The 24713-nt window shown below is 31.8% G+C and overlaps 2 protein-coding genes and 1 pseudogene across 19 annotated transcripts; 1 reads left to right on the forward strand and 2 right to left on the reverse strand.

The window, feature by feature from the left end:
* Positions 1-885: 885 nt before the first annotated feature.
* LOC102619330 (putative serine/threonine-protein kinase) lies at positions 886-5090 on the reverse strand (annotated as a pseudogene).
* A 2386-nt stretch (positions 5091-7476) lies between these two features.
* Positions 7477-10384, reverse strand: LOC102629703 (putative serine/threonine-protein kinase). Its single transcript, XM_006485806.3, has 6 exons — positions 10233-10384; positions 9430-9545; positions 9129-9339; positions 8550-8787; positions 8110-8260; positions 7477-7812 (listed from the first exon to the last, which is right to left on the reverse strand). Exons 1-6 carry the CDS (start codon positions 10303-10305, stop codon positions 7561-7563), a joined length of 1041 nt encoding a protein of 346 aa, XP_006485869.1. The 5' UTR covers positions 10306-10384; the 3' UTR covers positions 7477-7560.
* Positions 10385-11616: 1232 nt separating this feature from the next.
* Positions 11617-16259, forward strand: LOC102629277 (uncharacterized). Of its 18 annotated transcripts, none has more exons than XM_052439128.1 (10): positions 11617-11772; positions 12079-12813; positions 13878-13910; positions 14001-14378; positions 14473-14646; positions 14735-14827; positions 14939-15046; positions 15135-15413; positions 15515-15583; positions 15695-16259. In XM_052439128.1, exons 5-10 carry the CDS (start codon positions 14644-14646, stop codon positions 15872-15874), a joined length of 732 nt encoding a protein of 243 aa, XP_052295088.1. In that variant the 5' UTR covers positions 11617-11772; positions 12079-12813; positions 13878-13910; positions 14001-14378; positions 14473-14643; the 3' UTR covers positions 15875-16259. The 18 variants fall into 18 exon arrangements, with proteins under 18 accessions (XP_052295088.1, XP_052295089.1, XP_052295098.1 ...); XM_052439129.1 differs by having other exon boundaries at positions 11621-11772; positions 12741-12813; XM_052439138.1 differs by having other exon boundaries at positions 11621-11772; positions 12741-12813; positions 14291-14378.
* The last annotated feature ends 8454 nt before the right edge of the window (positions 16260-24713 follow it).

Genomic DNA, 24713 nt, shown 5'->3' on the forward strand with positions numbered 1-24713 from the left:
TCTATGATCTTAGGGCATTGGCCGCCATGACGCAAATGAAAGTAAAAAGACTTCTAGCTCATAGTTCAATTGGACACGTAGGTTATATTCATATTGTTTTCTCATGTGGAGCCATAGTAGGCGATCCTCTTGAGCTTTTGGCTGTTTCTTAGAATGAAGTAGCTTTTCGTCGCCCCACCAAACGGAAGAAGTCACTATCAAACAGCTCGCCCTCGCCCTACCGAAGCCCCCAATAACTAAGAACGAAATTGGTCTGCACCCAACAGGCCTTAGTTGATGAATATTGCCTTTGCGATTTATGTAATTTAATCAACTAATAATTTTTTTAAAAAAAGAAATATGATTTTTTTTTGTCATAGTGCCCTATTAATAAATATACCCCACGGAAAAGATTGAAAATAATTTTATTTTATAAATTATCCCAATCTAATACTAAAACTTATCCATATATGGCTAGTAATATTTAGATTATTTATTTTGTTTCAATACATCCTCCTCTATTTAAATCGTGGATATAAAATTTTTCATATGATTGATTATTTAGTTGATACATATAAAAAATTATTATCAAGGATCAATACAAAATATCTTAAAAATTAAAAAAAAATTATATCATATTCAACACAGTAATCAAATACTTAACGCACTGCCAACACACAACTCAATTCTTTTGAATTTTATGGCATGAGTAAACCTCACTTTATCAAGTTATGTCTGGAAAAAGCAAAATTGAAAAGTGGTTTTGAACTTTTGGTTAGGGATAACAAATGGGCCGGGCCGGGCTTGAGCTGCCATCAGCACAGAATAGGATTGCCCTTTCCGGTAAATGTATTTCTGAAATTTATTTTAAAAGTTGTAAATCCTTAATTGTAGCTAGAATCTCAATCAAATTAAACAAATAATAAAGAATTCACTAAGAAAAGAAATAGATACAACACAGCGTTTAATATTGATCCAAAATCATATCGAATCACTAAAACAAACTTTCTTATTTTTTCTTTTTTTACATTTTGGATCTATAACTTTACAATACTGACATTTAAGCCCAACATTTTGTCAGATAATTAATCTCTATTGCATGTACAACTGCTGGCCGTGTGTTCTGGACATGATACTTTGTCAGGAGCTTTTGCTATCGTAGTTTCACATCGATGGTATCATTGATGAGCTGTGGCTCCCATATTTTCACATCATCATCGATGTAAATCTCACCGTTGATCATCGCGATCACCATTGACATGCAGGGTCGGAGGCTGGATTTTCTTGTACACATAGTAGGCCAACCTTCAGGAACCGAATGGCTTCATTTTCTGAGAAGTTACCGTACAATATAGGATCCACTAAATGCTGAAGCTCGTTTGTATTGTACATTTCCCAAACCTGCTTGGATGCATAGATATTTCCTATTTCAATTTGCTTTGTTATCATATATGCATGTATACACATGGATATATTATGTAATAAACCTTTTGAACGAAAACTTTCTAGAGTGAATGTGTGCTCTTTACAAAATTCATATTGAAGCAATGCATTGCTAAAAAAATTTTGTAAAGTGACGACGTTCGTGGAAGAGAGTAACTTGATGAAGTACCTTTACGGTATCAAATAATCAAATATGGTTCTCTCTCTGTCTTTTTTTTTTTTCCTTCCTTAGAAATAAAAAATCTTGTACAAAGTATATTACCTTCTCCACTAGATAGTACTCTCCAAGCTCTGGGTGGAATTGAACTGCTTTTTCTCCAGTGACTATTTGAAGAAGCAGTACTCCAAAACTATAAACATCTGATTTTGGATTTAAATGTCCGCTATCTGCATAGTTGGAGCTATATGTTAAAAAAATAACATACAGTTTCAATAATCTGATACCTTTAATTTCAAAAAACAATGTATTATAATATATATACTTACAGTGTGCCTGCTACTTGTGTACTAACATGAGCGGCATTCTCATGAAGTAGCTTGGAGAGGCCAAAATCTGATATTTTAGGATTCATATTTTTGTCCAAAAGAATATTGTTAGGTTTAATATCTCCATGCACAATATGTGGTTTGATTCCTTCATGAATATAAGCAAGTCCCCGAGCAACTCCCAGTGCAATTTCTCGCCTCGCTGTCCAACTAAACTTAGCTCTATTTTTCTCCTCACCTAGCATCAATTCAAGAAACAAAATTTATAATCATATAACATTACAAGCACCTTTGCATAAAGAAATTATAAAAATGACAGTCTCAAAAGCGCCGTAATATCGAAGATGGAAAGATAGAAATGTATACCAAGAAATGTTTGAGATAGACTGTTCTTTTGCATGTAATCATAAACAAGAATTCTGGAAGGCCCGTCAATGCAACCACCGTGAAGCTTAACGAGATTCTCGTGACAAACATTCGCCCTGGAAGCGACTTCGGACAAGAATTTTTTCTCCCCTTGCTTGGATTCCATTGAAAGCACTTTCACAGCTACAAGAGTTCCATCTTGAAGCCGTCCCTTTAAAATCCAATTGAATAATGATGAAATCAAAGTCTATGCATATATTCTGAAGCTTCATATATAGGTCAATTCATGTAAAATTAGAGAATGAATATACCTTATACACGGAGCCAAATCCTCCTTCGCCAATTTTATTGGATTTACAGAAGCCGTTGGTGGCAATTTCTAGTTCCTTGTAGGAGAACGCATTAATATTTTTCAGGATCTGTACACCTGATTTAATGAAAAAGTTAGCTATATATATGCTGAAGCAGCGGAATTACACTCTAATTAATTTTTGTCTGAGGAGCTTCGCTAACTAATTTTTAAACAGCATTTTTTACAAGCCACATGAGTTCGAATCTGAAAACATAAAATTAAAAAATTAATGTGGGCTTTATCCACCCCTACCTTTAAAAAAAAAGTAAAAACAGAAAAAACAATAAATTATTATGCATATGCTTGCAATATGAATAAATACCCCCAAGCTTGCGCCTCCCTTTGCGGAATGAGAATCAAATTAATGTTATTTTCTAGTATTAGATAGGAAGAATTCTCATGTACAGGTTAATGCAAATGCATTGTGCAACTTCTTGTAAGAGAGTATAGCAAATTTTTATTTTTCAACGATAATAAACATATATATATATATATATATGGGAGTTGTTTTTAACCCAAGTTTTAATCAAATGCAAAAGTTCATATGAGAGAAGGACTTTTTTAACTCGTTATGAATGAACCAAAAAATGTTGTACGCGAGATGATGATAGGATGTAGATGAAGAAAAAACCAATGACAGAAAATTCTTTTCATCAATTACTGTACTTTTTTTTTTGCAAATAAATTAATTTATATATACATAATTAGCTCCTACAGTGTTCTCTGTAGAGAGTTTTGATGGAGAAGAGAAGCACCTCGACAAATAAAAAAAGAACATTTACGTCAAAACAGCCAGGACGAGACTGGTTATTGACTTCTGAATTAAATTCGTTGCAAGGATATTTGCAAAGGACTGAGAAAAAGGATACTACTTCGCAACAAAATGTGCCAACTAAGAATTATTAGCTCAAAACGATATATATAATTAGGGGTGGGCATGGGTTGGATTTTAAGTCAACCCAAACTAAATCATAAAAATTTGGATCCAACCCAAACCAACCCAAATATTTTTAACCCAACCCAAACCAAACCATTTGGGTTTGGTTTGAATTTTATTATCAAAATAATTTTTATTTTAATAAAATTTAATTATATCAAAATTATAATAATTATTAATTGTTATTAATTATTAAATTGATATTAAAATAAAAAAAATATAGTGGATAGAAACTATAAATTTTACAATAACTTAATCCTTAAATTAAAGAATACTAGAAAATCAAAATAACGTTTAATCACAAAAATTATTATTTCTCAATAAATAAGAACGTACACTTTAATAATAAACTTTCACAAACATGACATTAACAATCTAATAATAAATTTTGCCACTTGTTGTTGATTTAATTATGCAATATTTATTTTTATTTATCGTTTTGGTAGTTTTGCGTTATGTTGTCTACTTATATGCTTAATTTTAGGGAGATTACCACTTTCCTCCCTACAGTAATCAATATATATCATTTTTCCCCCTTCTGTTTTTATAATGGCCAAAAACCCCCCCTAATAGTATAAGTTTACAATATTACCCTTATTTTCAACTACTCTTTTATTTATATTTATTATAAATTAAATAAATCACATGAATAGAAACTAAATAAAAAATAAAACATTAAAAATAAGAAATATATGTTTTGATATGAACAAAAAAATTAATAATAAAAATTTTTTATACTTATTTATTTTGTGAAAATTTTCTTATAATAAATATATAAGAAAATTATTAGTAAAATGATAAAAAAATTATTATAAGAAAACTTGAATGACAAATAAAAATTTATTTTAAATAATAAAATATTTTACCTATTTATGTTCATTTATTTTGTTTTCATTTATTTCATTTGAAAAATTTGAATGTTGGGGTTTTGTTCATAACCCATGGGTAAACCATACCCAACCCATAATAAAATGGTTTTCTATATAAAATCCACATCTAATCCATTTTCATGATTTGCCCAACCCAAACCATTTAATTTGGTTTGGGTTTGGATAAACCCATGGGTTGTGGGTTTATGCCCACCCCTATATATAATCATCATTTAAGAATTATTTTATTCCCAATTGGGTCGCTAAAACTAAATTATTCAAGGAGTGGTGTGTGTGTATATATATATATAAAAGACTGTTTCTTAATCCATGTATGAAAATTTCAACGGCTCAGATCTTGATTGATATGTTCGCATGTTTTTTAGCACCATTGGATTGTGCATTCCATGGACAGAACGACTAAAGGGAGAAGGGTGGCGGCTTGTACTAATTATTGTATTTCTGCACGTTATTTTTATTTATTTATTTTTTTTTTCCTTTCTTACATCGAAGTTAGATCCAGAAATAAGCAGAAATAGTATAAAACTGCAAACGTGTGACGCAGTCTATGGATCATGTCAAGGTCAAAGTGGTAAGTCCTGACTCCTGAAACTTTTGCGAGCCGTGATACTCTAGAATTTGTCAATTGAATCTTCATATTCGTTAATATCCTTAATACTATCTCTTTGCACATAATTATCATTTTATTTTTCAATATTTTTGACTTTCATTTTCAAAATTCAAATTTGTGTGCTGCTTGGGGACCGATCAATTTGGTAATTAATTAATAAGCCAAAGAATATTAAAGAAATTAATATCCTTGCAGTGAAATCAATACTACCAAAATCATGCACTTTTATCTCTATTTTATTGTTTGCAATTGTGATTCCTGGCCCTTATGGTTAAAAATTATCACTAGTGCCCTTCTAATAACGTTGAAAACGTGTTGAATCTTAATTTTACATATGCAATTAACCAATAGAATCATGTGATATATATGTCTTTTGTATACGCGTCATTTGGGGCACTGAGGCAGAAATAGGATTTTCATTCGGAAGGGTACAAAAGGAAGAAGCCATGAACTTAAGTTGGTTATCAAATAAAATCAATAAAAATGAGGGGGCAAATAATAACGACTATAATACCACCAAAGTTAAAACTTGAATAGATTTTGGCATAAATATTTTAAACTTAAGGCCAAATTTAAATTTGCACAGATCTGGTATCTGGGTCACATGGTTCTCCCTCTACATGTCATTTTGGTTGATTATTCGTACTTCCAGTGTACGTAAGTTTTTTGTAGTTAACAAATAATACCATATTAATCCTTGTAATAAACTTAATAATTATATTTGTTTGGGATGCGCCTTTAAAAATATGTTACATAATTGCTAACAACCATTTACTTAGATTTGTCGACATCCCCTCCTTAGTTCTAAACTAGAGAGTTCGAATCTCTTATATATATACAGTACAACCTCTGTAGATTAATAGGGTTGGAAACATATAAAATTTACTAATTAAAAGAGAAATTAAATAATCAATAAATAAACAATTTACTAGTTTACATAGTTATAAGATTCTTTTTTTTTTTATAAAAAGTATTATCTCATTATTTTATCAAAATTATTAGTTCAGTCCATTGACCTAGTGATGACCGTGAAAATTTATTATATAATCGAGATTATTAATTTATTGAGTATTAATTTATAAAGATTTTACTTTCTCTCTCTGTGTGTAGAGAGAGAGAGAGAGTCCTATTTTGATGTGGGTGCCCTCATTTTTATTTTTTTATGTGAACACATTAGTAAATCATATGATTTAATGAAGTCAATGTAGATACGTTATTAAACCATATGATTTTATATTAAACCATATATGTATAAGAAGAAAATTACAGTGTACACACACGCGCGCGCGCGCGCGCGCACGCACGAACGCACACCCACACACACACACACACACGCACGCATGCACACACATACACACACGCACGCGCACACACACACACATGCACACACATGCACGCACGCACACACACACACACACGCGCACGCACACGCTTATATTGAATGAAACACTGAATATATGGCTTATGGCTTATGGCTTAATAGCATATCCGTATAAGAAGAAAATTAGGGTGTCCACACACACACACACAATAGGAAAAAACAGTTCTGTCAAACCCTCACAATTTTAAATTCAAAATTGCATGAATTATAAATTGAACCTCATCATAACTTTACAAATAATATTTTGTCCCTCAAATTGGAAGATTTTGTAGTGTTTTTTTTTTAAATTTGAATAAATTTGAATTTGGCTGAAATTTGAATAGGTCCAAACACAAATGTATAACATGCTTTTCTTTTTTCAATATCTAAATATAAATGGTATCTTTTTTTTATAAATGAAAAAAATATTAAATATAGTTATTTGACATATGTATCTTTTTAATTTATAAAAAAAGATTAGGTTTATATTTTAGAAAATAAATATATTTAATAGAGATATTGTTGAATATAATATTTACTTCTTGTTAGGGGTGGCAAAAATACTCGCCCGGTCCGGACCCGGACTGCACCCGAGTGTCGTGGGCTAGGTATTACCTGACCTAGGTATGAAGCCGGGTCGATCTTGGGCATTACTTGATAAATCTGGAGCCCGACCTGGAACCCGGATTATATATATATATATATATATTTATATTTATTTGACTCATTTATTATATATATAAAGTTTTAAACACTTAAAGTTTATATTTTCATGTCAAATTTTATTGAAATAAATTTAAAACTTATAAAATTACCAAAAAATAAAAAATTATACACATATAATATTAACACATATAAAATCCAGGTACCTGGATTAAAACCTGGCCTGGGCATCTAAAAATTGCATTCGGGCCGGGTTCGGGCATTGCGATACCCAGACCCAGTTCGGGGTTTTGCCAACCCTACTTCTTAATTCTTATTCAAATAAAAATCACAAAACTTCTCTTTTTTTTTTTTAATTCAAATGTAAATATCTGAAAATCAGATATAAGTTAAAAATAAATAAATAAATTTTAAAAAATTTGACTTCAGACATTTGGGTGCCGCAGCATTCTACCATGCTTCGTAGGATCGTTGCTAATAGCGTAGTTTCACATCCATGATATCATTGATAAGCCCCGGCTCCCATATTTCCACGTCATCGTCGATGTCGACGTCACCGTTGATCATCTCGATCACCGTCGACATGCGAGGTCGGAGGCTAGATTTTTCTTGTACACAGAGTAGGCCAACCTTCAGGAATCGAACGGCTTCATTTCCTGAGAAGTTACCGCATAGCATTGGATCCACTAAATGTTGAAGCTTGTCTGTGTTGTGCATTTCCCAAGCCTGCTTGATTGCACGAAATATTTAAATCTCCAATTTTCTCCGTTGTCTTATACACTTTATTTGCTGAAAATTTTTAGATGCAATTTACAAAATTGATATCGGAGCAACGCATTAATAGTTTTCATTATTTTTTTACTACTAAACACCGGTGGTGTATTGATTCTCCAATTCACATTTTGTAAAGTATGGATGTCCCCACACTTTATGATATCAAATATGGTACCATTTTTGGAAAGAAAGAATCATCTACAAAACGGATTATGAATAGATACATATAAGTATATAAACACATATTACCTTCTCCACTAGATAATACTCTCCAAGCTCTTTGTCAAAATGAACTGCTGCTTGCCCGGTGACTATTTGAAGAAGTAGCACCCCAAAACTATAGATATCTGATTTTGGATTTAAATGACCACTAACAGCATAGTCTGGAGCGAGATAGCCTCTAATTTAATTTGTACAAAATTAAGTGAGCATAAATAATTTCAACAACCTTATACAATAAACAGATAAAATTAATTTGTGAATTTGAATTTAATGTTAAGCTATCAGCATTGTGTTGAGTTTTTACAACATTGTGATTGATAATTATTAGATAAAAAATGATTGTCAAAAATCAAATATTAATTGTTCACTACTGTAAATGCACACGTGACTAATGATTATAAAAAGATTCAGCAGAGACCAGCTCAATATCGAATCTAAATTTATAATATGTATGTTGTTGCACTTACAATGTGCCAGCGACTCGTGTGCTAATATGAGTAATGTCCTCTGGGAATAACTTGGAGAGGCCAAAATCTGAGATTTTAGGATTAAAATTTTGATCCAAAAGAATATTACTAGGTTTAATATCTCGATGCACAATACTTGGCTTAATTTCCTCATGAATATAAGCAAGCCCCCGAGCAATTCCTAGTGCAATTTCCCGCCTTGCTGTCCAGCTAAATTTAGCTCTATTTTTCTCCTCACCTGCCATTAATTCAAGATTAATTAAAAAAAATATTAATTAATTCAAGAAACCACGTTGCATTAATTAAGAAAACAGAACATTACAGACATGTATATACACTACTATATTGAAAGGCTCAACATCGAGTGTGTTTTATGTTTCTGATTTAACGTCAAGATGCCATAGGATTAATACAGGATATTAAAAACTTATCAGGATTAAAATGGGTAAAATAATTTTTAACAGGGGCCAAAATATCATTCCTTACAAGAAAAAAGTGCTTTTATACTAATCAAATTACAAAATAACATTTTCAAACAAATCTGTAATATCAAAGATGGGGAGACTTATATACAAATACCAAGCAATGTTTGAGAGAGACTGTTGTTTTGCATGTAATCATAGACAATGATTCTACAAGGCCCTTCAATGCAACCACCATGAAGCTTTACAAGATTTTCGTGACAAATATTTGCCATTGAAGCTACTTCTGACATGAATTCTTTCTCTCCTTGCTTGGATTCCACTGAAAGCACTTTCACAGCTACAACAGTTCCATCTTGAAGCTTTCCCTTTAAGGACAATTCAAGAAATAAATTAATTTTTATGAACATATTTTAAAATTAATTCGATTAATCAAACCAAAATTACAGAAAATATACCTTATAAACGGAGCCAAATCCACCTTCGCCAACTTTATTGGATGAACAGAAGCCATTAGTGGCACTTTTCAGTTCATTGTAGGAGATTGCATTAATATTTTTCAAAATTTTTGCACCTGATTTCGTGAAAAAGTTAACTACATGAAGCTTACTTAAGACGAATAATTAACTTATATGTTAGGATCAATGATGTGATCATACTGACCAATTACCCCTGACCACATTGCTTGATAAGTTGACAATAACAACATGTGAAGCCAATTTATAAGAGACATTTAAGGAAAAACTAAAAGGGTAAGTGCTCCTTTAGACTTTAAAGTTCGAGCTAATTTCATATATAGTTAGTTCTTAAATTTATAAAAATTAATTAAAACACCTTGTTGTATATTGTTCTCATTAAAATTTATTTATTTTTATTTAATTATTCTCTACTTTTACTTATAACATATGAGTTCAATTTCACTATTAATTTATATTGGATGGAAATGAAGTTCAATTTATTTGACTAATTTTTGAAAATACAAAAACCAACAACCTAATTGACCAAATCCTAAGATTGAAGAGGCATTTATCCTAATAAAATTGACAATAATTAATTTTAAATATATTGACTATGCAAACTCTGAAAGAAAGTTGGTCAAAATTATAACAAAATACAGAAGTTCACATGAGAGAAAGACTCTTAACTCTATGAATGAACCATATGTATGTATGTATGAGATGATCACATGAGGATGAACACTAGAAAAATGTTTTTAGATATGTGCTTTTTTCAAATGCAATAATTTGTATTTGTATATTACCTCCTACAGTGTCCTCTGCAGAGAAATTTGATGGCCAAGCAAAGCACCTTGACAAAGGAAAAAAGAACTTCATCTCATCAAATTATCTATGTAATTTACTTCTGATCATGCATGAATACTAACGAAAGAAAAGAAAGAGATTTCACATTGAAATGTATGTGCCAGTGACTTTTAGCTGAAAACGTTTATAATGTATATATAGCAATCATTAAAGAATTTTTTTATTGCCACTTGGTTAATCAGTGAAGTAATCAATTAGCAAATCGTTAAATTAAACCGTGATTCAAGTAAGGAGCGTTGGTACGTGTACGACTCTTTAATTATACATTAAATTTTTGATTGCCCAGATCTTTAATTGATATTTTCGCATGTTTTCAGCACCGTTGGATTGCACATTCCATTGACTTGGTGGAGAGAGGACGAACCGGAGAAGGGCGGCGGTTAGTATTAATTATTGTTTATGCATGTATGATTGCTTTTGTTTAATATTTTTGACTCTTTGATAAGCAAAATTATCATATTTAAATTACTGAGTGTTTTGCAGTCTATGGACTTCAGAATCATTATAATTACAATCTAGGTCAATGTGAGTCATGAAATTTTGAGGATTTAGCCAGCCATGATGATCTAGACAATTTGTTGAATTGGTATTAGAACAAGAAGGATGCCGCGAAATTGTTAATTGAGATGAATAAGCAATTTTATAACCTTAATTAAATTGAAGTCAATACCGTATCATGCTCTCTTATCCCTCATTTCATTGTTTGCCAATTGCCACATGTTACCCTTTCAGTCTATTTAATATAGATGGTTTAAAAAAAGAAAAAATAGAGAGAGACTGAGAGAGAGATAGGATTATAACTTATACTCAAAAATTAGTTTAAGAGTTGAGAATTACTTCAAGTCCGTATTATATTATCAGCTAATGTGAAATATTTTCCTCCGCAAAGGTGCTAATCAGAACTGAACATTGCTTGTTAAACCCAATGATTTTGTTACAACAAATATGACTTATTATAGCACTAATTTATAGCGTTTTATATCAAATGCCATTACAATCATACATTTTATAGCATTTTTGATAAAAATTGCTATTAAATTAAAATTTTATTAGATGTATAACATTACTTTTATGACATATTTTTTAAAAGTTATAAAAACGTTAGTTAGCATAGCATTTTGTAAACAAAGTTATAAAATAAATTGTTACTTAATAGTTTTTATGACATTCTTTGTAAAAGCTATTGGAAAAAACAAATTATAACATTTATAAAATGCTATAGAAATAAAAAAAATCATTATAAAATAAATATTGAAAAGATAACTTTATATAAAGTGTTATAAAATTTATTATAAAAAAATCTCCAAAATGGCGCTAATTTTTTTATATTGGCGCCCATTCTTCCCATCCCAAGAAAAAGCCCAAAATTTTCTCCAAATCCCTTTCATCTCTTTCTCTCTGCAGCTCTAAACTTTCTCTTTTTCCCTTTTCCTAATCGGTCAAAAGTAGCTGGTTCATCTTCTCAAATCAATCCATCAGGTATGTACAAAGCTTTAAGCTTGTTATGTGCTTTAAAAGATCAAAAGGAATAATAAAATAATACAAAGCTTTAAGCTTTCTATTACTTGCATTTTTTTTCCTTTTAGCTGTAAATATAATAAAAATATCCTTTCTTTTTTATATATTTCATGGCTCCATGGTCTCGGGTCAAGTGAGGACTTTAAGATGATGGACAAAACTTGGGTTCAACTTAAAAGGTTTTTTAACTCACCAAATAACAATTATGTATTTACTATTTTCTTATAATGTTATTAATTTTAATTGATATTTTATGTTTATTTGTAGAAATACAAAAGAATATCGCGAAGGAGTAAAAAAGTTTGTGGAAAATGCAACATTAAATGTAGAAAACCAAGGTTTATTGAGATGTCCATGTAAAAAATGTCAAAACCTATGTCATCAAAATGGTGAAACAATTGTATTGCATTTGTTGAAAGACGGGATGGATATGTCTTACACTACTTAGATATGGCATGGGGAACAGTTAGGGAAAAAAGGTATTGATGTCGAAATGACTAATACATATAGCATGTCTAGAGATGTAGATGATCATTATAGAGGTGTTCATGAAATTTTGATGAGCAGCAAGATAATTGCCCAATGAATTTTGTAGAAGATGTTGAAATCCCATTGTACCCAGGTTGCCCAAAGTACACTAGGTTATCTGCAGCGGCTGTCTTATATAAATACAAGACTATGTACGGATACTCAAATAAGAGTTTTGATAACCTCTTGGAGATTTTGTGTGATATGTTACCCGAATTAAATACTATTCCAAATTCTACTCGTTCAGTTGAAATGTTATTGAAACCATTTCAACTAGATTGTATAAGGATACATGCTTGTGTTAATGACTGTTGCTTGTTTAGAAATGACTTAGAGAAAAGTGAAACATGTCCTAAATGTGGATCTTCTAGATGGAAGTTAGATGTTTTTCTTTTATGCAGTTCATTATAAAGCATGTCGTACGAGGATATATTTTGATTCATTTTAGCAATTCTGTGCGATCACTTTTATTAGGTATGGAAACACTTGTACCAAGCAAACTTTTGTATTTGTCATGTTAAGATAATGTATGCAGAATTGTTTATATCATTTTTGTATAATGTTTTATGATTTTCTGAAGCTGATCCTGTATTTTAAGAACTTACTGACAGACCTGGAAACAATGAATAAACTGTATTGATTGGTTATATTCTAGAGTAATTCTTGAATATTTTGGCATTCTAGACTTAATTAGCTTTCATTTAAAATTAGTTTCATGTCAATATCATTTTTGTAGAATTTGTTGTGATATTTTGAATTCAACCCTGTATTTTAAGAACACTGACAAAAAACTTACTGACAGACCTGAAAATAATGAATAAACTGTATTGATCGGTTATATTCTAGAGTAATTCTTGAATATTTTTGAATTCTAGACTTAATTAGCTTTCATTTAAAATTAGTTTCATGTCAATATCATTTTTGTAGAATTTGTTGTGAGTTTTTGAATTCAACCCTGTATTTTAAGAACACTGACAAATAACTTACTGACAGACCTAGAAACAATGAATAAACTGTATTGATCGGTTATATTCTAGAGTAATTCTTGAATATTTTTGCATTCTAGATTTAATTAGCTTTCATTTAAAATTAGTTTCATGTCCATAACATTTTTGTAGAATTTGTTGTGATTTGTTGAATTCGACCCTGTATTTTAAGAACACTGACAAAGAACTTACTGACAGACCTGGAAACAATGAATAAACTGTATTGATCGGTTATATTCTAGAGTAATTCTTAAATATTTTTGCATTCTAGACTTAATTAGCTTTCATTTAAAATTAGTTTCATGTCAATATCATTTTTGTAGAATTTGTTGTGATTTTTTGAATTTGACCCTGTATTTTAAGAACACTGACAAAGAACTTACTGGCAGACCTGGAAACAATGAATAAACTGTATTTATCCGTTATACTCTAGAATGAGTCATGAATATTATTGCATTCTAGACTTAAGTAGCATTCATTTAAAAGTAGTTTCATGTTAATATCGTTTTTGTAGAATATTTTGTGATTTTTTGAAGTTGCCCTGTATTTTAGGAACATTGGGGATGTACCATGTGTGCCCCAGAGGTAAATACTTAATATTGTTTTGAAGATTACTATATTTCTATATGTTAAAAATGAGAAATTATGCCAATTCATTTTATATGTGATCAATAGAGTTCTCGACAAGCTTCCAAAAGAAAAAGGAATGAAAGTATATCAAGTAGGTTTGAGTCTAGTCATGCACCAATTACCGAGACACACTTAACTAATGAAGATCTCAATGATGTCACATCTGAAAACTCGTATCAATCTTGTAATGAAGAGAATTTGACAAAGAAGAAACGGGGCCCTACTGTATGTCATGTTGTAGCAAATGAAGATGGGAAGAAGATAGTCTTAGAATTGAATAACTTGGGGCAACTTATTGGAAAATCATATGTGTTATATTCATCGTTTTATGGTAGTTTGGTAAAGGAGGCTGTGTCTATAAACTGTGATGATTGGAGATATGTTCCAAAACAGCAAAAAGCTTTGTTGTTGAGAGCACTCGAGGTAAATATGTACACATCTATCTTTAGAGTGCAGTTCAAATTATAACATGACACTAACTAACATTAGTTATTTTTTATTTGCTTAAAACATTCAGCAAAAATTTGTTTTGGAAGGAGATGCAATCAAAAAGTATACGCTACAGATGATGGGAAAAGTCTGGCGAGCACATAAATCAAGATTGACAAAAAAGTTGGATGCTCGACCTAGTCATGTCAAACCTGCCGAGTGGGAAACTTTTATTTAAAAAAAGACCTCAAAAGCTTTCATGGTATGTATGCTTATAGTCCTAGCTGAAACATTCATTCATGCATATTTTATTTTATTTAGAATGATGTAATTAATGTTAATTAAAACAGGATAAAAGGAAAGTTTTTACGGAAATGAGGATGAAGCAAGATATTCCATATACCGGAAGTCGAATGGGATATGCTCGTATGCAAGTTAAGATGGTAAATCTTTAATTATATTGAAACAATATAGTAGTTATCTAGCTAGTGTCTGTTATTACTTTGAGATATATATAAATAATTAATTCTGACTTAAAAATATTTTCATTACAGAAGAAAAACAGTTCAAACCCATCAGAAATAACTCAAATTGATATTTGGATAAAAGCACATACTAAAAAGAATGGTGAACCATCTAGTTCAAAAGTTGTTGAAGTAAATGTATGTGTCAAATTTATTGATGATAACTTAGATATGCTAGCAATTATTATTGGAAATATTATAATAAATAACTCTTTCTTGAGTTTAGGAAATGTATGAAGCTGAAAAAATTTCAGATTTGTCAGAAGCACAATCAAAATCTGTTAAAAATGATATACTTTCAAAGTTTATTGGACCTGAGCAAGGAGGCCGTGTTAGAGGTCAAGGAGCAGGTGTGACGCTATCTAAATTAGAGGCAATATCTCAACAAACTAAGAAGGAAGCCAAAATGCAAGAACAAATTGACACATTACAAGACACAATGAAGCAAATGCAAGGTTTCATGGATGATCAAAACAAACTCATACAAAGTTTAATGAGCAAACTGGTAATAGCAAGTACCTTATTAAATGTTACGTTAATTACTTGTGAATTTTAATTTCATAAAATGGTGAAATCAACTTCTTTTTAAAATTTTTTTTTGTACAGAGTGAAGCATCAAATGATGGACAAAATCAAAATCTATCTACATCAACTCAATCCAATAGTACTCCACAAGTAAAGTTTAAACTTATACAACAATTTATGTTGTCATAATTAATAATTTAGTAACTATCAACTTAATTATAATTAGAAATGTTGTTTTCTTTGTTTTGCTTATGAGTACAGCATGTAAGCCCAAATCGGAAAGGCCAAAAGTGCAAGTTGTTGAATTGGCTTGAAGTAGATGAAGTAGTTGCAATAGGACGTTGGGTAACAAATGATCCTAATGCAATGGTGCATTGTATAGCTCTTGGAAAAAATGCTTCTCGTGTGTGGGTAGATGAGGTGAAAAATCCTTCAGCTTAGTTGTGGAAAAAATATGCAGATATGGAAACAATAGAAGATGCTTTGGGAAGTTCAATTGCATGGCCAACAGAAGCGATTATTGTTATGGAAGATTAATTTTGGTATGAATGGTTAAAAGTTTAATTAAAGACAATATTTTGACTTAGTGTTTTGATTAGATGATTTTGATGGGTCTAAGGGTAGTGTTTTGGCTAGATGATTTTGATGGGTCTAATGGTATATATCATTGTTGGAGTGACTATTAGTATTTGTTAAACTTGGCATTCACATTTTTTAATGATGTTTACTGTAATGTTAGGTCTTCTTTTGGACATTAACTTTAGTTTGTTTTTATATATGTATAATATTAATTTTTTCACTCTTAAAATACGTTATGGTATTTGTTGTTCATGAATTAATGAAATGTAGTGTATTCCTTTTGTTAAAATTGTCAGTTTTAATTATAACTCATGTTGTATTCGATTATGTTGTAAATATATGATAAATGCTATAAAGTAAAAAAAAAGTTACAAAAACCAAGCACAATGGCATTCCAGAAAAGATTAATATAGCATTACCAAAATTCATAAAATGCTATCAACAGTTTGTAGCATGAAAACATGTTATGGCGTTTCGGTTAATGCTATAGACTCTTCGGCTAAATTATAACATTGATATAAATGCTATAAATTACTTGAATAACAATTATTCCTTTAACATTTAAAAAACGTTATAAACAAATAGCACTCCAAAAAACGCTCTATCATAATATTTGATAACATTAAATAAATGTTATTATAGTTTTATAACAGCATTTAACAACTGCTATACATCGATAGCGGTGTTTAAAAACGCTATAGAGAAAAGATAGCATGGGCAATCACGACATTAAATAAATGCTATAATAACGATAATATAACATTTTGTGAGCGCTATCAAAAGTCATATTTGTTGTAGCGTTAAGAAGAAGTGACGGAAACTGGATTTGAAACTGTAGTCGGTTTTTTTTTTTTTTAACTTTTAAAAATTTGGAAGTTTTTGTACTGCATGATCAATTGGATAATAAATTAATAAGCCAAAGAGTATGGCAGCGGCTCTTAAAATAACTTAAAAGTAATTATTCAATACAATATAATGGTAACATGCAAAATAAGTGAGAGATTATAGATAATTATATTTGGATTTGTTATTAGTTACTTATACTTTAACTTAGCGAGAACCAAATGTGGTGAAGTCAATACCATGTATCATGCTCTTTGATCTTCTATCAATTTCATTGTCTACCGCAGAACATACCTTACATAATCCTTATCTTTCTAATATCATTGTTATAGTTTCTTGCTTTCCATACAAAATAATCAGATCACCTCAAAATTTACTGGCAAATCCTTAACATATCATGAATTCGAAAAACCTACTCTGGCACCATACATAACGAATATAACTTAACAATCAATAGAGATAAATTAATCTTACTGCAACCCCCTCGAAATTGCAAGTCCACTCTCTCTCAAAAAATAATATCATCCAAATAAGTCCTTGTAAGACCTAGATGAAGAATTTTGGCTATCAAAATTTTCACGCATCACTATCGGATTCAACATAACTTTTAACAATTCTCATTGGGATTTGAAACACTGATTGGGCAGTTGGGCCTAGACATAATTTAAATAACGCAAGCTTTTCAATTGCAGTAGATCTATTGGCACCCCTCCGTATTCCTGAGAAAGCCTCCTTTGTTTTTAGTTACAGTCATGACCCTGCTATTCAATTACAACCCTGGACGACTTTTTTTTTTCCTTTTGTCATTGCTTTTTTATTTGATTTGGAAATTTCTGAAAAAAAAAAAAGGAAATTCCATTGAAGTCGTGGAGTATAAACAAAACTCCAGCTTTGAAGAAGCCACCACTATGAAAATCGAAGGCCAAAATTCTATCTTTAGTATTGAGTAAAAGTTAAGAACGATAAATTTTAATTCTATAGAAGAAAGAGATTTTATGGTAAATGCAAAGTTTATTAATGATGAGATAGAGAGTATTCCAAATTAAAAGAACAATGAGTTATAATTGCATTCGTGTTTTTAGAATACTAATAAAAAAGTGAGAATCACCAATAGTTACTTGTGAATTTGTAGAATGAGTATTTCTTTTGTAGATATAGTGAGAAATACAAATAAAGACAAAATTATCAATTTCCTTTACTAAAATTAATATTTAAAGAATCTCCAAAAGACTCTATTAATTTTACTCTTCAAATATTTATTTACTTATCTATGTGGCAAAAATGAGAGTAAAAAAATATATTATTCTCCAAAAGACTCTTCAAATAGGAATAAATTAATATTATTTTAATCAAATAAATATTTTTTCAAAGAAAAATAAATGTTAATTGAAGCACTTCTCTCTCTCTCTCTCTCCAATAAAAAGTAATAAAATATAAATTGAATTGAAGAGTGATAAAACAACTTTACAAAATTAAAGAGAGATAATCATTTCTTATTTGAAAAATCTTAATTTGAGTGTTTTTTAGAGTTTCAAATGCTGATGTAACTATTCAAATAAATATTAAAATCTTATTTGAAGAGTTTTTTAAAGATGGTCTTATTACTAGTTTTTTCATACTAAAATCAATACATACTACTTATCTCATTATTATTTTCATAATAGCCATAAACTCATTGCCATCATAATTTTATAGTGTTATCCTTATTTTCAAATACACTTTTATTTATATTTATTAAATAAATCATATACACAGAAATTAAATCTATCTATCTCTATTTTTCTTTAAATTTTTTATGTTATAAGAGTTATTAGCCATTATGAAAACAATAAGAAGGGTAAGTGATATATATTAATCTTAGTAAAGGGAACTAAAAATCTTTTTTTTATAGTTTTATTGGAATGCATCTATTATAAAATTAATTGTTAGTAAAAACCATCACCTAAATTGTAGGAACATTCATGTTGAGTTATCAAAAATCAATAATAAAATATGTAGAAGCGTTCCTAAATCAACAATATTTAATTACTCTCTAAAACTGTATGGTTTATCTTCCAAATCAATATATGATCCTAGAAAATCCTTTAAGTTTCTCTAGGCACTCTCCTTGATGACAAGATGTCAAAAAAGAATAGAATATTGCGTGTGATATGAGAACCATAATCACTTATACAAATAACTTTCCCACTATCTTTATGTACTTCTATTTTAGCCGATCATTGAAATAGAAATTACCCTTAAGTCTCTACTTATTAAAAGCCCACACCTTATCAAATATATTAAAGTACAAATTACTAAAAACCTTAATAGTTCAATTTTACTTGAGATTAACCTTATAAGGCAATAGACAACATATAATTATTCATATATAAACCTAATGTTATATTAGAGATCCAACATCATTTTTGAAAAAAATGGTTTTATAATGATTGTGAAGGGTGCTAATAGCCACTCTTTAAATTAAGGAGAATCATCAAATCACTCCTCTAGTTAACAAAAGTAACAATTAAGCTCATAAGTTAATTTCCCACTTGTCTCAAATATTTGTCAATAAATTTGCATAATAATTGTAAGAACAAAATAAGCCCTTAGAACTTACTATTGTAACAAAACAATTTAATCTAATAAAAAATTTAGATAAAATACTAAAAAAGATTTGATAAATTGATGGTATTGTCTTTAGACATTTCATTATTTTGCTAATGGTATTGGATGGGTACGAAAAATTTAAAACAAGCAATGAACTTGTATACCTATTTTTTTTTTTTTGATAAGGAATTATGTAACACCCTAGGCGAATCCCACATCAGCAAAGTACGGGAGAGATGCTTGGTTTATAAAGGGTGATCCACACCTTAATTGGCAAGACGCGTTTTGGGGTGTATGGGCGCCCCAAGAACAAATCAGTGCGGGCCTTGTTAAGGCCCAAAGCGGACAATATCTTGCCAGGTATGGGTTGGGTCATGACAAATTAAAACCTTCATTCATTTAGAGACTGAAGAAGATACAAAATGTTCTCTGGGAATGTTCCCATCGAAACTGCAGGTTCGTCATAATCAAAGGTTGATTTAGCTGAAAAGTGGGCATGGGCATTACAAGTCCTTGGGATATACTGAATTATAATTTTACCAAACTCTTTAGCCAGATCTTGGACCTCTGATATCACCCAGAAAACCTCAGTTCTATTGCCTGCCTTTCTGTTGAGAAGGTTTGAAACGGTTTGAGAGTCAATTTCGACTATAATTGAAGACACCCCCAAAGTTTTCACTATCTACAACCCCTCATTCTACAGCCTCAGCCTCTGCAAAAGTTACATTCCCATGAAACTTTGATGTCTTTACTGCAGCTGCTATAAACCTCCCAGTTGAGTCTCTAGCAACAACTCCCAAACATACTGATTTCTTCTCCCTATTTGTGGCTGCGTCCACATTGATCTTAATCTATCTTTGAAGAGGTGGAATCCACTGATGCTGTTGCTTCTGAACTAAGCTCCTGTGCAGGTGTGATTCACTTGGAGATTTGATTCTTTTATAGGATTCTAGAACAACCTCATCTTTTGCTAAAGAGATCAGAGGATCTACTTTCTTCCTTTAAAAAAGGAAATTGTTTCTTGCATGCCAGATTGCCCAAAACACAACCATCAACAATTCGAATTATGCATGATTCAAACATTTCTGTCATCTTTTGTAGCACATCTACCATGCTTTGTTCTGTAAGAGAATAGACTTTATCTGTAAAATGGACCATTCTCCATATCTTTCGAGCTTAATTACAGTCCACCAAAGCATGAGAAATGTTTTCCATCTCCCTTTTACAGAGTTGGCAGATAGGTTCTGGTATCACTTTTCTCCTCCATAGGATTTTAGCTAATGGTAACAAGTTTTGGACATCTCTCCACATAAATATTTTATTTTTTTCAGGAAGAGTACTAGCCCAAATATTTTTCCAAATTCCTGGCTTATTTGCAGAGCAGCTGGGAAGTTCTTGAAACTTTATCCTCTGAGCAATCTGATATCCACTTTTGACTGAATAATTGCCTTTCTTATCATAATACCAGAATATCTGATCGATCTTTAGTCTTTATGGGAAAGGAATGCTGACTGTTTGATTTGCATCTTTTTTTCAAAAATAATGGTACACTTTAGTCAAATTCCAGCCTTGATAATCATTAATCAGTTCAGAAACCACAACATCACAGGGAAGGGTTGGAATAGAAATTGGTCTGAACGTTGTTGGTCTTGGGATCCAATTGCTACTATAAATCTGCACCTTATTTCCTGAACCGATCCTTCATCTATATCCCTTCTGGATTACAAGTCTCCCCCATAGAATACTTTTCCAGATGTAAGAAGGATTGGACCCCAGTTTTGCCTGCAAGAAATCAGAATTTGTAAAATATCTTGCTTGCAAAACTCGAGCCATTAAAAAATCTGGAAACTGAAGAATCCTCCACCCTTGCTTGGCTACCAATGCATGATTAAAACACGAGAATTCTTTAAACCTCATTCCTCATCTGCATTTTGCTTTGTTGAGCCTCTCTCACCTTACCCAATGAATGCCTTTCCGATCATTCTTGGATCCCTACTAAAATTTAGGTATAACTTTCTGGATATCATCACAAAGTCCTTGAGAAATTTTGAATACACTCATGGCATAAGTTGGAACCGCTTGGGCTATGGCTTTGATAAGGATCTCCTTGCCACCTTTGGAGAAATGCTTGTGCTGCCAACTTGAAACTTTGCTTATCACCCTAAGCTTTATATCGTTGAAGAATTTCATTTTGTTTCTTCCGATCATGGATGGTAGCCCAAGGTACTTCTCATGTCTGGACACAACATTCAAGTAAAAAATTTCTTTAATCGCAGCCACTCGGTCAACCTTGGTATTACCACAAAAAAACATTAAAGATTTGTCTAGGTTGAATAACTGGCCAAAATCAGTAGTGTAGCGATCAAAGATTGTTTTAAGATGCTTGCAGTCAGCAACTGTTGCCTTTGTGAAGATCAAGTTGTCATCTGCAAACAGTAGATGGGATACTAAGATATTGTTTCCAAACCTCAATCCATGTATGAGGTTTTGATTTAGAGCCTACATCAATAATCTGAAAAACACCTCAGCATACAAAATAAAGAGATAAGGGGACAATGGGCTTCCTTGTCTAAGCCCTCGTTGCGGTTTTATCCACCTTTTAGCAGCCCCATTAATAAGAACAGAGAAAGACGTGGTGGTGATACATCTCATTATTAGATCAACTCAGTATAAAAGAAAGCCTAATCTGAGCATTGTAGCTTTTACAAAGGATCATTCTACTCGATCATAAGCTTCACTTATATCTAATTTTAGTGCCACAAATCCATTTTTCTTTCCCTTGCTATGCCTAATTTTGTGAAGACACTCATATCCAATGATCACATTGTCCATTATAAGCCTATTGGGGATAAATACACTTTGGGAGGGGGATATAATTTGGTGAAGAATTTCCTTAAGTCTATTTGCAATGGTTTTTGCCACAATTCTATAAATTACATTACAAAGACTTATAAGTTTGTACTCAACCACTTTCTTTGGTTTCTCCACCTTAGGAATAAGAGCAAGATATGTGTGATTTAGTGGAGCAATGTTACCTTGCTCGTTGAGAATGTGGAGGCATGCGTTGATAACTCCTTCACGGACCAGCTTTCAGTGCTTTTGGAAAAAGACTGCCGGCAGTCCATCCGAGCTAGAGGCTTTGGTGGGACACATCTGTGATAATGTTGTTGTTATATCCTCTTCAGTGAAAGGTTGTTGAAGTTCTTCATTCATCTCTTCCGTGACCTTTGGAACCAGATAAGCTAATGCAGCCTCAATTTGAGCTTGCGAGGGATTCGACGACTTAAAGAGCTTGTTAAAAAAACCACAAAATTCCTTCTCTACTTCTCTTTCCTCCTCGGTCCAGCTGCCTCGTTTAGTTTCAATTCCTCTAATTTTTTTTCTTCTTCTTGATGATGTTTTTAAGTGGAAAAACTTAGTGTTCTTATCTCTCTCCTTCAGCTAATCCGCTCTCGATCTCTATTTCCAGTATATCTCCTCGTCATCTAAAATTTTATCAATTTGCTTCTCAATTTTTCTTATCTTAGCTCCATCCACATAGGGTATATTACTCTGTCTAGCCCTTTGTAGCTCATTTCTTAATGACTTTAGCTGTTTTGTTCTCTCACCAAACTCTTTCCTGCTCCAAATCCTCGGCTGAGCCATTGTCGTGTTCGCTGATTTTTTAAACAATTGTACCGGGTTCACATCAGTCCACACCCCTTGCATACTCCACTCATGCTTGATTATTTTCTTATAAGCATCATACGAGCTCCACATATCCTCATAGTGAATTCTCCGCACACTCTTTCTTCTATTGTTTATTTCAACACCCCTCTCCTCAACTTCTATTATCACTAGGCTATGGTCTGAGCTCCAGGACTCTAAATTAATAGCTGCCAAATCATGGAATCGGTTGCCCTACTCAGAGTTGCACAAAAACCTATCTAATCTCTCCTCTATGAAGTTTGGCCCATATCTTCGGTTTAATTATGTAAAAATTCTTCCTTTGCACCCCATGTCAGTTAAAACACATTCTTAGATTGCATCTCTAAATTCAAACATCATATTTACATCCTTATTATTCCCTCATTTCTTCTCATGCAAGTGCAATATTTCATTAAAATCACCGAAGCATAGCCACGGTAAGGGAGATAAGTTTGCTAACAGTTTCATTAATGTCCATGTGTGCCTCTTTTGAGTTGTTTCTGGATGCATGTACACCCCTGTGCATCTTCAATTTTGCCCTCTTTCATTACAAATCTCAGCATCTATATGATGTTGACTGTAAGAGGCTATATTTACGGCTATATCAGAACTCCAGAGCATCGCTAATCCCCCTCTTAACCCATTTCTACCAACTGTAAAGCAATTCTCAAATTTCAGCTCAACACGAACAACATCTATTTGCATAGGCCGCATCTTAGTCTCACATAAGAAAACAATTTGTGGCTTATATGTTTGGAGAATATATTTAAGTGATGCTCAAGTATTTTTCAAACCCCAAACGTTCCAATTGAGGATTTTCATGGCTGTCGGCGGGCTGACTACCAGTCTCCGTCGTTAATTCATTGATAGTTGTCTCAGTCACCTTCATTTCTTCCATGTCTTGTGTTTCTAGACTAGAGCTAAGCTCTGTTAGGGAGCAATTTTCACTCTACGTTACTTCCATCCTCTTCTGGTTGTCTATTTTTTATTTTTTAACATTTGGACTTAACTTTCCCGCTTTTTGCATAGGCATTTTCTTGGCAATTTAACCTATTTTATTTTCATCTTTAATGCAATTATCCATTGCCAAATGCTTTCATCTCATTGTTTTGGGCCTCTCCATAATTGTTCCTATTTCCTCTTCTACCCCTTCCTTCATTGAATTTGCTTGGACTTTGTTTACTAAGCCCGTTGATCCCAACTTTTGGATGTCTTCTGTATTTCCACCTTCCCGCCAGTTTCCTCCCGCTTCTTTGTCCACATTTCCCAACATCTTTTTCTTTCTAGTTGTTGTGATTTGATCTTTACACCCAAGTGGCTGCTGCATCGATTTCTCCCCTTTTAATGTTAATTGTTTATCCAACTCCACTGCCACATGGCTTTTGCTTATTGGTACTGTCGACTCGCCCGTTTCAATCTGGATTGCTTCTGACCTGGTTTCTGTAGTTGAGATGGGTTGCCTCTAACTTTGGTTCTGGTTCCTCATATCATTTTGTTGCCCATTCTTCTTCATCCTTGTATTATTGCTTTTGTTCCACCTATCTTTAGACTTGTTATGGTTGAGACGTTCGAACACTGTTAC

Source organism: Citrus sinensis, chromosome 4 (assembly GCF_022201045.2).
Source record: "Citrus sinensis cultivar Valencia sweet orange chromosome 4, DVS_A1.0, whole genome shotgun sequence".
NCBI classification, from domain to species: Eukaryota; Viridiplantae; Streptophyta; class Magnoliopsida; order Sapindales; family Rutaceae; genus Citrus; species Citrus sinensis.

What these genes read in the sequence shown, in the direction of transcription:
- LOC102629703 (XM_006485806.3), bottom strand. Translation starts at nt 10,305, where the DNA reads ATGAAGTTCTTTTTTCCTTTGTCAAGGTGCTTTGCTTGGCCATCAAAT. An exon ending in TGCAGAGGACACTGTAGGAG is followed by an intron (nt 9,546 to 10,232) that starts GTAATATACAAA and finishes TCACGAAATCAG; the next exon opens with GTGCAAAAATTTTGAAAAAT. An exon ending in GATTTGGCTCCGTTTATAAG is followed by an intron (nt 9,340 to 9,429) that starts GTATATTTTCTG and finishes TTGTCCTTAAAG; the next exon opens with GGAAAGCTTCAAGATGGAAC.
- LOC102629277 (XM_052439128.1), top strand. An exon ending in CAAAAGTTGTTGAAGTAAAT is followed by an intron (nt 15,047 to 15,134) that starts GTATGTGTCAAA and finishes TCTTGAGTTTAG; the next exon opens with GAAATGTATGAAGCTGAAAA. An exon ending in AATCCAATAGTACTCCACAA is followed by an intron (nt 15,584 to 15,694) that starts GTAAAGTTTAAA and finishes TTATGAGTACAG; the next exon opens with CATGTAAGCCCAAATCGGAA.